The sequence below is a fragment of the Salvelinus alpinus genome, chromosome 1, assembly GCF_045679555.1.
Source record: "Salvelinus alpinus chromosome 1, SLU_Salpinus.1, whole genome shotgun sequence".
NCBI classification, from domain to species: domain Eukaryota; kingdom Metazoa; phylum Chordata; class Actinopteri; order Salmoniformes; family Salmonidae; genus Salvelinus; species Salvelinus alpinus.
The window spans coordinates 50944318-50956867 of NC_092086.1; the positions used below are offsets into that span (position 1 = coordinate 50944318).

The 12550-nt window shown below is 44.9% G+C and overlaps 1 protein-coding gene across 1 annotated transcript in view; it reads right to left on the reverse strand.

Moving 5' to 3' along the window:
• Positions 1 to 12550, reverse strand: part of LOC139579270 (sterile alpha motif domain-containing protein 14-like) — a 42458-nt gene that overhangs the window by 18065 nt on the left and 11843 nt on the right. Inside the window, exon 3 of the mRNA XM_071407778.1 lies at positions 892 to 1049. Coding sequence (XP_071263879.1) covers positions 892 to 1049 — 158 coding nt within the window. The remainder of the gene's footprint in view (positions 1 to 891; positions 1050 to 12550) is intronic.

Below are 12550 nucleotides of genomic sequence, written 5' to 3' on the forward strand. Positions count from 1 at the left end.
CCACCTACACACACAGAGAGACAGACAGACAGACACACGTACATACACACACACAAGCATGCACTTACACATATATACACATGCATGCACCCACTCATGAACACAATTAGGGACATATGAGTTTGGGTCAATTCCATTCCACCTACTGTATAGTAAGGAATAATTGGACATGAAATTTGAATGGGAAAATGCTAATAACTGTAGTATGGTACTTTTCAAATTAAGTGCTTGTCCAATGAAATGCCTGAATGGGCTGGAATGCAATTTGAATTGACCGTAACTCTAGTGAGAGAAAACACTCAAAACGACCAAACAACAGATATGAAGAGAGCGAGACACACTCTCCAATGCCCTCCAAAATAGCCTAGGCCATTAAGACATTTTCCCATCTGATAATCTCCATATCATCTGAAATGAGTTATAGGACTAAGAAACGGATTTCATATGGATGGTTGCATGGTATTTTACCGTCTACAACTAAATGGGTTTGAATCTAAAGAATTCAATCATAAAATCTGATTGTCAAATGAAGCAGTGAAACATGATTCAATGCCTGATTGAGTCAAGCTTTGTTTTTCACCAATCAGGATCTACTCACGAGTATAGGCATGTACAGCGCTGTTAGTTATACAGCTATAGTTGCTATGTTACTTAGCTACATGTGTGCAGTATTATGGTATAGTGACTATATAAAATGCGCAATAAATACCTAAAATCTCCCTTGTGCTGTCTATACAAAGATGTCTATCTATACTGTATTACCAAGACAAGACAAGGCCCTTGTCTTTTGTTATCACATGCTACAAGGTCATCATCAGACTACAAAGGAGTGTGCCTGTCCCTTTGAGAGTCCATCTCATCGATTGATTGGCTCTCACGCCTGTCACTCACCTTCCTCTCCAGACTGTCATCTCCCTCTGTGGAGCTGACGCTGTCTCGGAAGCGAGAGCGAGAGGGGCGGTGCCTCCTGGCTTTGACGGACAGCTGTGCACGCCCCTTCTGTATGCTGTTGTCCAGCAGCTCTGTCTCTGGGATGGCCTCGTTCAGGTCTGAGGGAAGATCACAGAGAAAATGATGATATTCAGATCATTCAGGTCTGAGGGAAGTTCACAGAGAAAAGCTCAAATAAGTAGTGGACACAGATTTGAGAAGCGCTTTCAACAGATCCATTTGATGCAGAATGTGTTACAAGGAAAGCCCAGACCTAAACATTAGGCTACAGCTATTATAATATATTAATTTCACCTGGGACCTAGAAAGATAAACTACTGGGCAAAAGCTAATTCCCTGCATGTAAAATAAATCCTCTACGTCTATGTTACAAGAAGGTACAAGATACCGTTATACCACCTTTCGCATGTCAAACTGAGGAGTTTAATTGATCAGATGAAATATGTTTATCTGATCCTCCCCCTGCTGTAACATCCTCTATCTGCGGTGAACCCAGAGGAACGATCCTTTTGCCTTTGACCTCTTGACCCCAATCTGAGAGCCCTTCAGCGTTTCCATCAATTATCTCTCCCTCTCCTCCCCTCATCCCTCCATCCTTCACTCCATTTATCCAGCCCCCAGCCCCCAAATACATGACAATGAATCTATTTAATCACATTGGACGTTCCCCTGTGACTGAGTCAGTAGAGGATTGTGGGGGATGAACATTGACCTACGACCTGGTCCTCTCTTACAGTGCCTTCAGAAAGTATTCACACCCCTTGACTTTTTCCACATTTTGTTATGTTACAGCCTGAATTTAAAATTCATTAAATTTAGATTTTGTGTCATTGGCCTACAGACAATACCCCATAATGTCAAGGGGGAATTATGTTTTATAAATGTTGACAAATTAATAACAAATAATAAGCTGAAGTGTGTCATGACGTCGCCTGCTTGGGTATTGCAAACCCCATCCCCCTCTCCCTTCCTTTCCCTTTCCTCCTTCAACCCATGCTGTGATCACAGAGAGACGTCGTAAATTCCTGAGAATCTCCTCATGGCCAAACAGTATTAAGAGAGAGGGTAAACTTTCAGGACAAAGGAATTTTCTCCCACCTCACAGAACTTGAGGTACGAACATATTTCATGTTCCTGCAAAAGTATAAAAGATCGGTGGAGAGTCCAGCTATTAACATGCCCATTGGTCACCACGTGGGAAACTCATGAGAGACTGTGGGACTACATTACCATACCGCTGTTTATATAATAACCTCAGATATGAGGTTTACATCTGTTTGTTGTATAAAATGAATGAGTGAGTATGATACTGTTTGTATAATTGTGTAATATGATTTTGGACTGTTTAATGAAGAAAAATACAAATCCCTTTTTGATTTGAACTAAACCCGAGGACCCACCCCTGAGCCAGTTGGGTCAGACATCCAAGGACAGCCCCTTCCTGCTATCTGAATAAAAGTCAACTCTGAGAAATTACCATAAGACCATGTTTTCGCTCCATGGGGAGAACGAAGGTTAAGTACAATTGTTGAATCTTTAACCATACCACGTGGTTAAACTCTTAGCCGAATAAGAACAAGTCTTTGATATTGACTACTAGTCTGCAGCTAGGAATTCGGTATCATTGAACGCGAAGAAAGACAATCGCCGGAACATCCATTCTATAACGAATGTCACTGAACTATCCACAATAACCGAGACAGAAGGAACTCCAACAGAAACTAACTTCACTCCAACAGAAACGAACTTCTCTCCAACGATCAAGACGACACACACCGAGCGTAAATATATATATTGATTGCAATTGTTCCCGAATGAGTGAGCGTTCATGTGTAAGGATTAGCATGTCAATTGTTATAAAGAGTATACTCTTGTCAGGACCCGGTGCGAGAAACAGTCACTAATAATTGGCAGAACCCAGAAGATGAGGCAGACACAGCAGTACTAGAGATGGTGGTTTAATAAAAAATAGATATCTTCCAAAATACAAAAGAAAATCCACAAAGTGGTAAAAACAGCAAGGGAAAAAACAAACCTCAAAAGACCAATCCAAAAATACACGAGAACAAAACCAGAGAACCTCTGGAAAATCCAACAAGAGAAAAATGTTCACAAAGGCTGGGGCTGGGTGCTAACATACAAACACTGAGCAAGGAACTAAGGAACACACAGGGTTTAAATACTAACAAGGGAATGACTTACAGGTGCAAACAATAATTAGGGCAAGAAAAACAAAAAGGTACAAAAAAGGTGCAAGGGGGACATCTAGTGAACAAAACCAAACAGTCCTGGCCAAAACCTGACAGAATCCCCCCCCTAGGAACGGCTCCTGACGTTCCTACCAGCCTTCTCAGGGTGGAGGACCCTGAACTGACGAATGAGGTCAGGGTCCAGTATGTCCTTGGCAGGAACCCAGGAGCGCTCCTCGGGACCGTAGCCTTCCCAGTCCACCAGATACTGCCAGGACCGCTGCACCCGGCGGGAATCCAGTATCCGGTGGACGGTATAAGCCGACTGGCCTCCGATGACACGGGGCGGAGGGGGAGGTCTGCCTGCCGGGATAAGGGGAGAAAAAACAACAGGTTTTAATAAAGAAATGTGAAATGTGGGATTGATTTTAAGGGATCTGGGTAAGTGCAGGCGAAAAGTAACTGGATTGACTCTCCTGGCAATCTTACAGGGACCGATGAATCTCTGGGACAGCTTGCGAGACTCCACCCTTAGCGGTAAGTCTTTTGTTGAGAGCCATACTCTCTGGCCGGGGTACAGGGTAGGACCGGGACGGCGACGTCTGTTGGCTTGTCGCTGGTACTGCTGTGAGGAACGCAGAAGATTAAGACGGGCCTTCTTCCACGTAAGCCGACAGCGTCTGATGAACCTCGAGGCTGAAGGCACTCTGACTTCTGCCTCCTGGTCCGGGAACAATAGCGGAGCATAGCCAAACTGACACTCATGCGGAGACATACCAGTGGAGGAGGAGCACAAGGTGTTGTGCGCGTACTCGGCCCAAACAATGAAGGATGACCATGTGGACGGGTTGTTGGAAACCATACATCTGAGGGTGGTTTCCAGCTCCTGATTCATCCTCTCAGTTTGGCCGTTGGACTCCGGATGGTACCCTGAAGATAAACTGGCCTTGGCCCCTATGAGTTGGCAGAAGGCCTTCCAAAACCTTGAGGCGAACTGGGGACCTCTGTCGGAAACCATATCTTGCGGGATACCAAAGACTCGGAACACATGGTTAATCACCAACTCAGCTGTTTCCTTGGCAGAAGGTAACTTAGTCAAGGGAACGAACCTGGCCGCCTTAGAAAACCTGTCGATGATGACTAGGATAGTAGTATTACCATGGGACGGAGGAAGGCCAGTAATAAAGTCCAATGAGATATGGGACCAGGGTCGGTGGGGAATAGATAGAGGGTGAAGGAGTCCTTGAGGGCGGAGGTGAGAAGATTTGCCCTGGCAGCACACGGAACAGGCCTTGACTAAAGTGGCAACGTCTTCTTTTATGGTGGGCCACCAGAACTTACGCTGGATGAACTCCAAGGTGCGACCTACGCCCGGGTGACAGGTGAGGCGAGAGGAGTGCCCCCACAGAAGGACTTGGGACCTTGCTGCCTTGGGAACAAACAACCGATTAGCAGGACCTCCTCCAGGGCCCGGTTCGATGGCTTGGGCTTGTTTCACGGTATCCTCCACTTGCCACGAGATCGGAGCCACGATCTTAGCGGCCGGAAGGACAGTCATGTCAGTATCTTCTCGAATGGCAGGAGAGTAGATTCGTGACAAGGCGTCCGGTTTGAGATTCTTCGACCCGGGTCTATAGGTGAGAATAAACTGGAATCGGCTGAAGAAAAGAGACCATCGAGCTTGTCTGGAGTTCAACCGCTTCGCCTGCTGGATATACTCCAGATTTTTGTGGTCCGTAAGCACTTGAAACGGTTGAGAAGCCCCCTCGAGCCAGTGTCTCCATTCCTTCAATGCCATCTTAACCGCTAGGAGCTCACGATCCCCCACATCGTAATTCCTCTCGGCCGGGGTAAGCCGGTGAGAGAAGAAGGCGCAAGGATGAAGCCTCTTGTCTTCACCCCTCTGAGACAGGACAGCTCCAACACCAACCTCTGATGCGTCTACCTCCACCACAAAAGGTTCATCCGCCGTCGGTAGTGTCAGGATGGGAGCAGAGAGGATGCGCTGCTTGAGTCCTTGGAAGGCCGTCTCAGCTTCTCTTCCCCACAGAAACCTTGTGTTGCCACCCTTGGTTAACACTGAGAGAGGGGCTGCCACCGAGCTGAAGTTCTTGATGAACTTGCGGTAGAAGTTAGTGAAGCCCAGGAAACGCTGAACTTCCTTAACGGACTTGGGGGTGGGCCAATCTGCTACCTTCTTGGGATCCATCTGGACTCGACCGGGTTCCACTACAAATCCCAGGAATTGTACTCGAGAGGAATGGAATTCACACTTTTCAGGCTTAACGTACAAATGGCTGTCTAGAAGGCGTTTGAGCACTTGTCTGACATGCTTAGTGTGTTCTTGAAGGGAGCTCGAAAAGATGAGGATGTCATCCAAGTAAACAAACACGAAAATGTTAAGCATATCCCTAAGCACATCGTTTATGAGCGCTTGGAACACAGCCGGGGCGTTGGTCAGGCCGAAGGGCATCACCAAGTATTCGTAGTGACCAGTAGGCGTGTTGAAAGCGGTCTTCCACTCGTCACCGGGTTTGATCCGCACAAGATGGTATGCGTTCCGCAGGTCAAGCTTAGTGAAGACCACTGCTTCCTGGAGCAGCTCAAAGGCTGTGGCCATAAGGGGTAGCGGGTAGCGGTTACGGACGGTTATGGCATTAAGTCCCCGGTAGTCGATGCAAGGACGTAATCCCCCGTCTTTTTTGGCCACAAAGAAAAACCCTGCTCCCGCCGGCGAGGTGGATGGACGCATGAGGCCTGCTGCCAGAGAGTCCTTGATGTAGGTATCCATAGCAGCTCGTTCGGGAGGAGATAGGGAAAAGATCCGACCCCTGGGAACAGGTCGATGGGGCAATCGTAAGGTCTATGGGGTGGTAGTTTGGTGGCCCTCTGTTTGCTAAATACCGGTTTGAGGTCATGGTAACACTCGGGAACTCGGGACAGGTCGTTGGATTCTAGAGACTCGGGAGGGGAACTCGGGGAACTTGGGAAGATACAAGTGGCTTGGCACGTAGGACCCCACTGCTTGATAGTGCCCACAGACCAGTCGATGTGAGGGTTATGGCTGTGAAGCCAGGGGTATCCAAGGACGAGAGGGAACTCGGAACACGAGGTCAGATGAAAGTTCATCACTTCCTGGTGTTGGGAAACTGAAAGTCGCAAGGGGGTAGTGACACGAGTGACAAGTCCAGATCCCAAAGGGCTTCCATCCAACGTAGTAACCCTTATGGGGTCACTTAGAGGTTCAGAGGGAACGCCATTTTCCTTCGCCCAGACACCATCCATGAAGTTACCTGCGGCTCCAGAGTCTACCAAGGCTTGAAGGGGAAGCTCGTGGTTGTCCCAGGAAAGGGTAACTGGAATGAGCAGGCGGGAGTTGGATGGATGGGAGGAGGTTATGTTTCCCGTTACAGTCCTCCCAGGCCTGCACGGGAGAGTGCGTTTTCCCTGGAGCCCGGGACACGTGGAGAGGAAATGGCCCGGTTTGCCGCAATATAGACAGCATCGCTCCCTCATCCGGCGGTCTCTCTCAGCCTGGGAGATGCGTCCAACCTGCATGGGTTCCGGTGGAGTCAGCGAGGATAAAGGTGGAGACTCTGAGCTGGGACCGATAGGAGCTAGGGTGAGAGATCTACGGTTGAGCTCTCTCTCTCTCAGACGCTGGTCTATGCGTGAAGCCAACTTGATCAGGGACTCGAGGTTGTCTGGTGGTTCCCGAGTGGCCAGTTCATCTTGGATGGTGTCGGAAAGACCCTTCAAAAAGCACACTGTGAGCGCCTCGTCGTTCCAGCCACTCGCTGCTGCCACCGTGTGGAACTGGATGGCATAGTCCGTCACGCTGCGCCGACCTTGGCGGAGAGTCAGGAGCTGTTTGGCTGAGTCAGGACCGCTGGTAGGACCTTGAAACACTCGCTTGAATTCTTCAGCAAAGGTAGAGTAGCTGGCACAGCAGGGACTTTGGGCATCCCACACAGCAGTAGCCCAGGCTAGGGCTTTTTCCGACAGCAGGGTGATGATATATGCTATCTTGGACCGGTCGGTGGGAAACGACGAGGGTTGCAGCTCGAAGGAGAGAGAACATTGGGTGAAAAACCCCTTACAAACACTCGGATCACCTGAGAACCGTTGGGGAGGCGGCAGACGAGGTTCAGCCAGGGGGTTAACTGCCACGGGCACTTGAATCTGATGAACTGGAGCAGAAGCGGTTGCAGGAGAAAGTTGATCAGAAATCTGCTTTATGGAAGTCATCATCTCCGACAGAAGTTGAGAATGTCCAGCCAGTAAGGCCTCTTGCTGAACCAGAGCAGCTTCGTGACGTTGGACAGTCCCCTCGTGGTGGGACAGCATGGGAAAAAAAGTCCTGGGTACTGGCTGCCTCTGGGTTCATATTAATGGCTCAGTGTTTCTGTCAGGACCCGGTGCGAGAAACAGTCACTAATAATTGGCAGAACCCAGAAGATGAGGCAGACACAGCAGTACTAGAGATGGTGGTTTAATAAATAGATATCTTCCAAAATACAAAAGAAAATCCACAAAGTGGTAAAAACAGCAAGGGAAAAAACAAACCTCAAAAGACCAATCCAAAAATACACGAGAACAAAACCAGAGAACCTCTGGAAAATCCAACAAGAGAAAAATGTTCACAAAGGCTGGGGCTGGGTGCTAACATACAAACACTGAGCAAGGAACTAAGGAACACACAGGGTTTAAATACTAACAAGGGAATGACTTACAGGTGCAAACAATAATTAGGGCAAGAAAAACAAAAGGTACAAAAAAGGTGCAAGGGGGACATCTAGTGAACAAAACCAAACAGTCCTGGCCAAAACCTGACAACTCTGTAGTGACTTCTGAATCGACCCCCCATTCTCCCTTTTGTCTAACGAGCCGCCATGCCGGTTTAGCCACTAGGGCATATTTCTCCCATTTCATGTAACCCTTTTAAGTTTGTTTGTTTGTTTATGCATTTCTGTGAATTAATTAGTTAGTAATAAATAAATGATTTAAGACAATTGATGTATGGATGACTCATAGTGAAGACTGGGTTCGTGCAGATAATCAACAATTTACGACGTTTGGAATGAGACTAACGTGAGGTAAAGTAAATAAATCATTAATTAGAAGACTATTGATCAGATATGAAAATATCTGAAAGGTTATATTGGGAAATTATAACTTTGTAATCTGACTACTTTCCCTGGTGCTCCCAAATTCATAGTTAATTAGTTACGTTATTACTCAGTTGATCGCGTAATCCCTAATTACAGGAATCTTTGATAAAAACTATAAGTCTTCAATTTAACGATAGCAAGGACACGACAAGTGTATGAGTCAATAAGTATTCAACCCATTTGTTATGGCAAGCCGTAATAACTTCTGGAGTACAATGTTGCTTAACAAGTCACATAATAAGTTGCATGGACTCACTCTGTGTGCAATAATAGTGCTTAAAACTTCTTCAGGATCGGTGGGTCCCTCACGGGACGATTGAGCTAACGTAGGCTAATGCGATTAGCATGAGGTTGTAAGTAACAAGAAAATTTCCCAGGACATAGACATATCTGATAGTGGCAGAAAGCTTAAATTCTTGTTAATCTAACTGCACTGTCCAATTTATAGTAGCTATTACAGTGAAAGAATACCATGCTATTGTTTGAGGAGAGTGCACTGTTTAGAACTAGAAAAGTTATTAATAAACAAATTAGGCAAATTTGGGCAGTCTTGATACAAAGGGTTTGAACAGAAATGCAATGGTTCATTGGATCAGTCTAAAACTCTGCACATACACTGCTGCCATCTAGTGGCCAAAATCTAAATGGCACCTGGGCTGGAATAATACATTATGGCCTTTCTCTTTCATTTCAAAGATGATGATACAAAAAAAATACAATAAATATACAAAAAAAAATGTTCTTTTTTTCTTTGTATTATCTTTTACCAGATGTAATGTGTTATATTAACCTACATTCCTTTCACATTTCCACAAACTTCAAAGTGTTTGCTTTCAAATGGTATCAAGAATATGCATATCCTTGCTTCAGGGCCTGATCTACAGGCAGTTAGATCTGGGTATGTCATTTTAGGGTGACATTTTTTTTTAAAGGGGCGGATCCTTACGTGATTTTGGAAAGACTACCTCATCTCTGTACACGACTCATACAATTATCTGTAAGGCCCCACAGTCGAGCAGCGAATTTCAAACACAGATTCAACCACAAAGACCAGGGAGATTTTCCAATGCCTCGCAATGAAGGGAACCTATTGGTAAATGGGTTTTTAAAAAAGCAGACATTGAATATCCCTTTGAGCATGGTGAAGTTATTCATTACACTTTGGATGGTGTAGCAATAGACTCAGTCACTACAAAGATACAGGTGTCCTTCCTAAATCAGTCCCCGGAAAGGAAGAAAACCACTCAGGGATTTCACCATGACTTTAAAACAGTTACAGAGTTTAATGGCTGTGATAAGAGAAAACTGAGGATTGATCAACAACATTGTAGTTACTCCACAATACTAACCTAATTGACAAAGTGAAAGAAGGAAGCCTGTATAGAACAGAAATATTCTAAAACATGCATCCTGTTTGTAACAAGGCACTAAAGTAACACTGCAAAAAATGTAGCAAAGAAGTTAACTTCATGTCCTGAATACAAAACGTTATGTTTGGGGCAAATCCAACACAACACATCATTGAGTACCACTCTTCATATTTTCAAGCATGGTGGAGGCTGCATCAAGCATACCTATAATTAGATATTTCTGTGTTTCATGTTCAATACATTTGCAAACATTTCTAAAAACCTTGTTATTATGGGGTATTGTGTGTAGAGGGGTGAGAATTGTTTATTTTATTCAGGCTGTAACACAACAAAATGTGTAATAAGTCAAGGGGTTTGGATACTTTCTGAAGGCACTGTATCGATCCACACACACAGTGCCTCTGTCCCTCTACTAAACATTAGCTTTTTGCTTGGGAAGCATTGGCACTGTAGTAGGGATTCATGTACCACAATCACCTAATCAAACATGTATAAAAGTCAAAGCAATTGACATAATACAATTGATCTATTACTTGTGAGAAATATGTAATTAAATTGTATTCGTTTTTTTTTATTCTTCCCCTCTCCCTCTTCAGGAACAGGTGCATCAGTACAGTTATGGAGAGACACAGAGGGGCCAGATGTGCCTGAGTCAACAGCTAAGTGCTCATGTTACTGTTGTTGTTTCAGAATGGAGGCCAGTGATGATTCATTGCCGGCCACACTGCAGTGAAAGCGCCAACTAACAGGATTAATCTGATACCTCTCTCTCACCATGCTGACGCTCAGATCTCATCACAGACTGTACTGTACTGTACTACACAGAACAGCACTGACTGCTCTATAATAGAGGATCTAACACCAGCCAGTCTGCCGAGACAGACTAAAAATAAGATACACCAGAGGAAAGTGGTGAGACCTTTCATCAGCTATGAAACACACATTATCACTGAAGTTCTCTTCTCTGATGCCCCCTGCAGCCATTCAGGTTTGGGCAAGATTTTTGAAATATACAGTATATAGTAATTAATATCATGTCCTGGACAATATTAGGCTAAATAGCTAAGAACCTATTTTCAAAGGATCCCACCACCGACACCAAAAGTAATAAAACTCAGAAAAAATAAGAGTGGGAGAAAATATGAGACAAAAAGTGTTTGTGATTTGTGTGAGAATGAAGAGGAAATCTAAAGATCGACTCATATTTCTTGACGTGCACATCCTCTTCCCTCTCTCCCATGGCTGAGTGTTCACTCTAATATAATTGGTCTTTAGTCATGTAAAAATGCCCAGGCAGCACACTGTCCGTTCAGGCTCTCAGCGAGGTTCAGAGACACTGGGATAATGATAAGGAAGGGAGTGTTGATGAACACACTCGGACACCAAGGACATGAGGTTCAATTTAACCTCAATTCAAGTAAAAAAAAATAAAAAAATCTACTCCTTAGCAACACCGATTTATCTACAGCTCATTAAAATACATTGTTTTAGAATAGTTTTTCAAATATTCCGAGTCAGAATGTGAGGAAACGTTTCCCTGAATTGAATTGTGGTGCAGACGACTTTTACTGTTTTTAATTTAATGCAGACAAACTATTTAAACAGTATTACAGTTAATGGTCATTGCACCTAACATCAACGAAGGAATCTTCATGTAAACCTTATGCGGTATAGGATTCTGCATATGACTCCTAGCATTGGTAATGACACATTACTGTACTGTCATGACACCTATCTGTAGAAGGGCGCCGGAGAGGATGGCTGACATCTTATGTGCTCCTAACCAACTGTGTTATTTTGTTCATTTTTTTTGCGTTGTTTATAACTTATTTTGTAACTTATTTTGTACATTATGTTGCTGCTACTGTCTCTTATGACCGAAAATAACTTCTGGACATCAGAACAGCGATTACTCACCACGAGCTGGAAAGAAGCTTTTTCCTTTAACAAGTCCGACGTGAAGGATATACTGCTTTCCTGGGAACAGGCCCAAATCCCTGTCACTTGCCAGAAGAGAAGACAGACAAAAATGTGGCGGAGGTCGGGCTGCCTTCTGAGAATTCGTAGGCGAGCGAGTAAACCCCCACTGCCATCCGCTCTATTGGCCAACGTGCAATCATTGGGAAATGGAATCGATGACCTACGAGCAAGATTAAACTACCAACGGGACATTCAAAACTGTAATATCTTATGTTTCACCGAGTAGTGGCTGAACGACGACATGAAGGATATACAGCTGGCGGGTTTTACACTGTATCGGCAAGATAGAACCGCATCCTCTGGTAAGACGAGGGTTGCCGGTCTATGTATAGTTGTAAACAACAGCTGGTGCACGATATCTAAGGAAGTGTCAAAGTTTTGCTCGCCTGAGGTAGAGTATATCATGATAAGCTGTAGACCACACTATCTACCTAAAGAGTTTTCATCTGTATTTTTCGTAGCATACCACCACTGACCGATGCTGGCACTTAGACCGCACTTAATGAGCTGTATACCGCCATAAGCAAACAGGAAAACGCTCATCCAGAGGCGGCGCTCCTAGTGGCCGGGGACTTTAATGCAGGGAAACTTACATCCATTTTACCAAATCTCTACCAGCATGTTAAATGTGCAACCAGAGGGAAAAAAACTTTAGATCACCTTTACTCCACACACAGAGATGCGTACAAAGCCCACCCTCCATTTGGCAAATCTGACCATAAGTCTATCCTCTTGATTCCTGCTTACAAGCAATAATTAAAGCAGGAAGCACCAGTGACTCAGTCAATAAAAAAGTGGTCAGATGAAGCAGATGCTAAGCTACAGGACTGTTTTGCTAGCACAGACTGGAATATGTTCCGGGATTCTTCCAATGGCATTGAGGAGTACA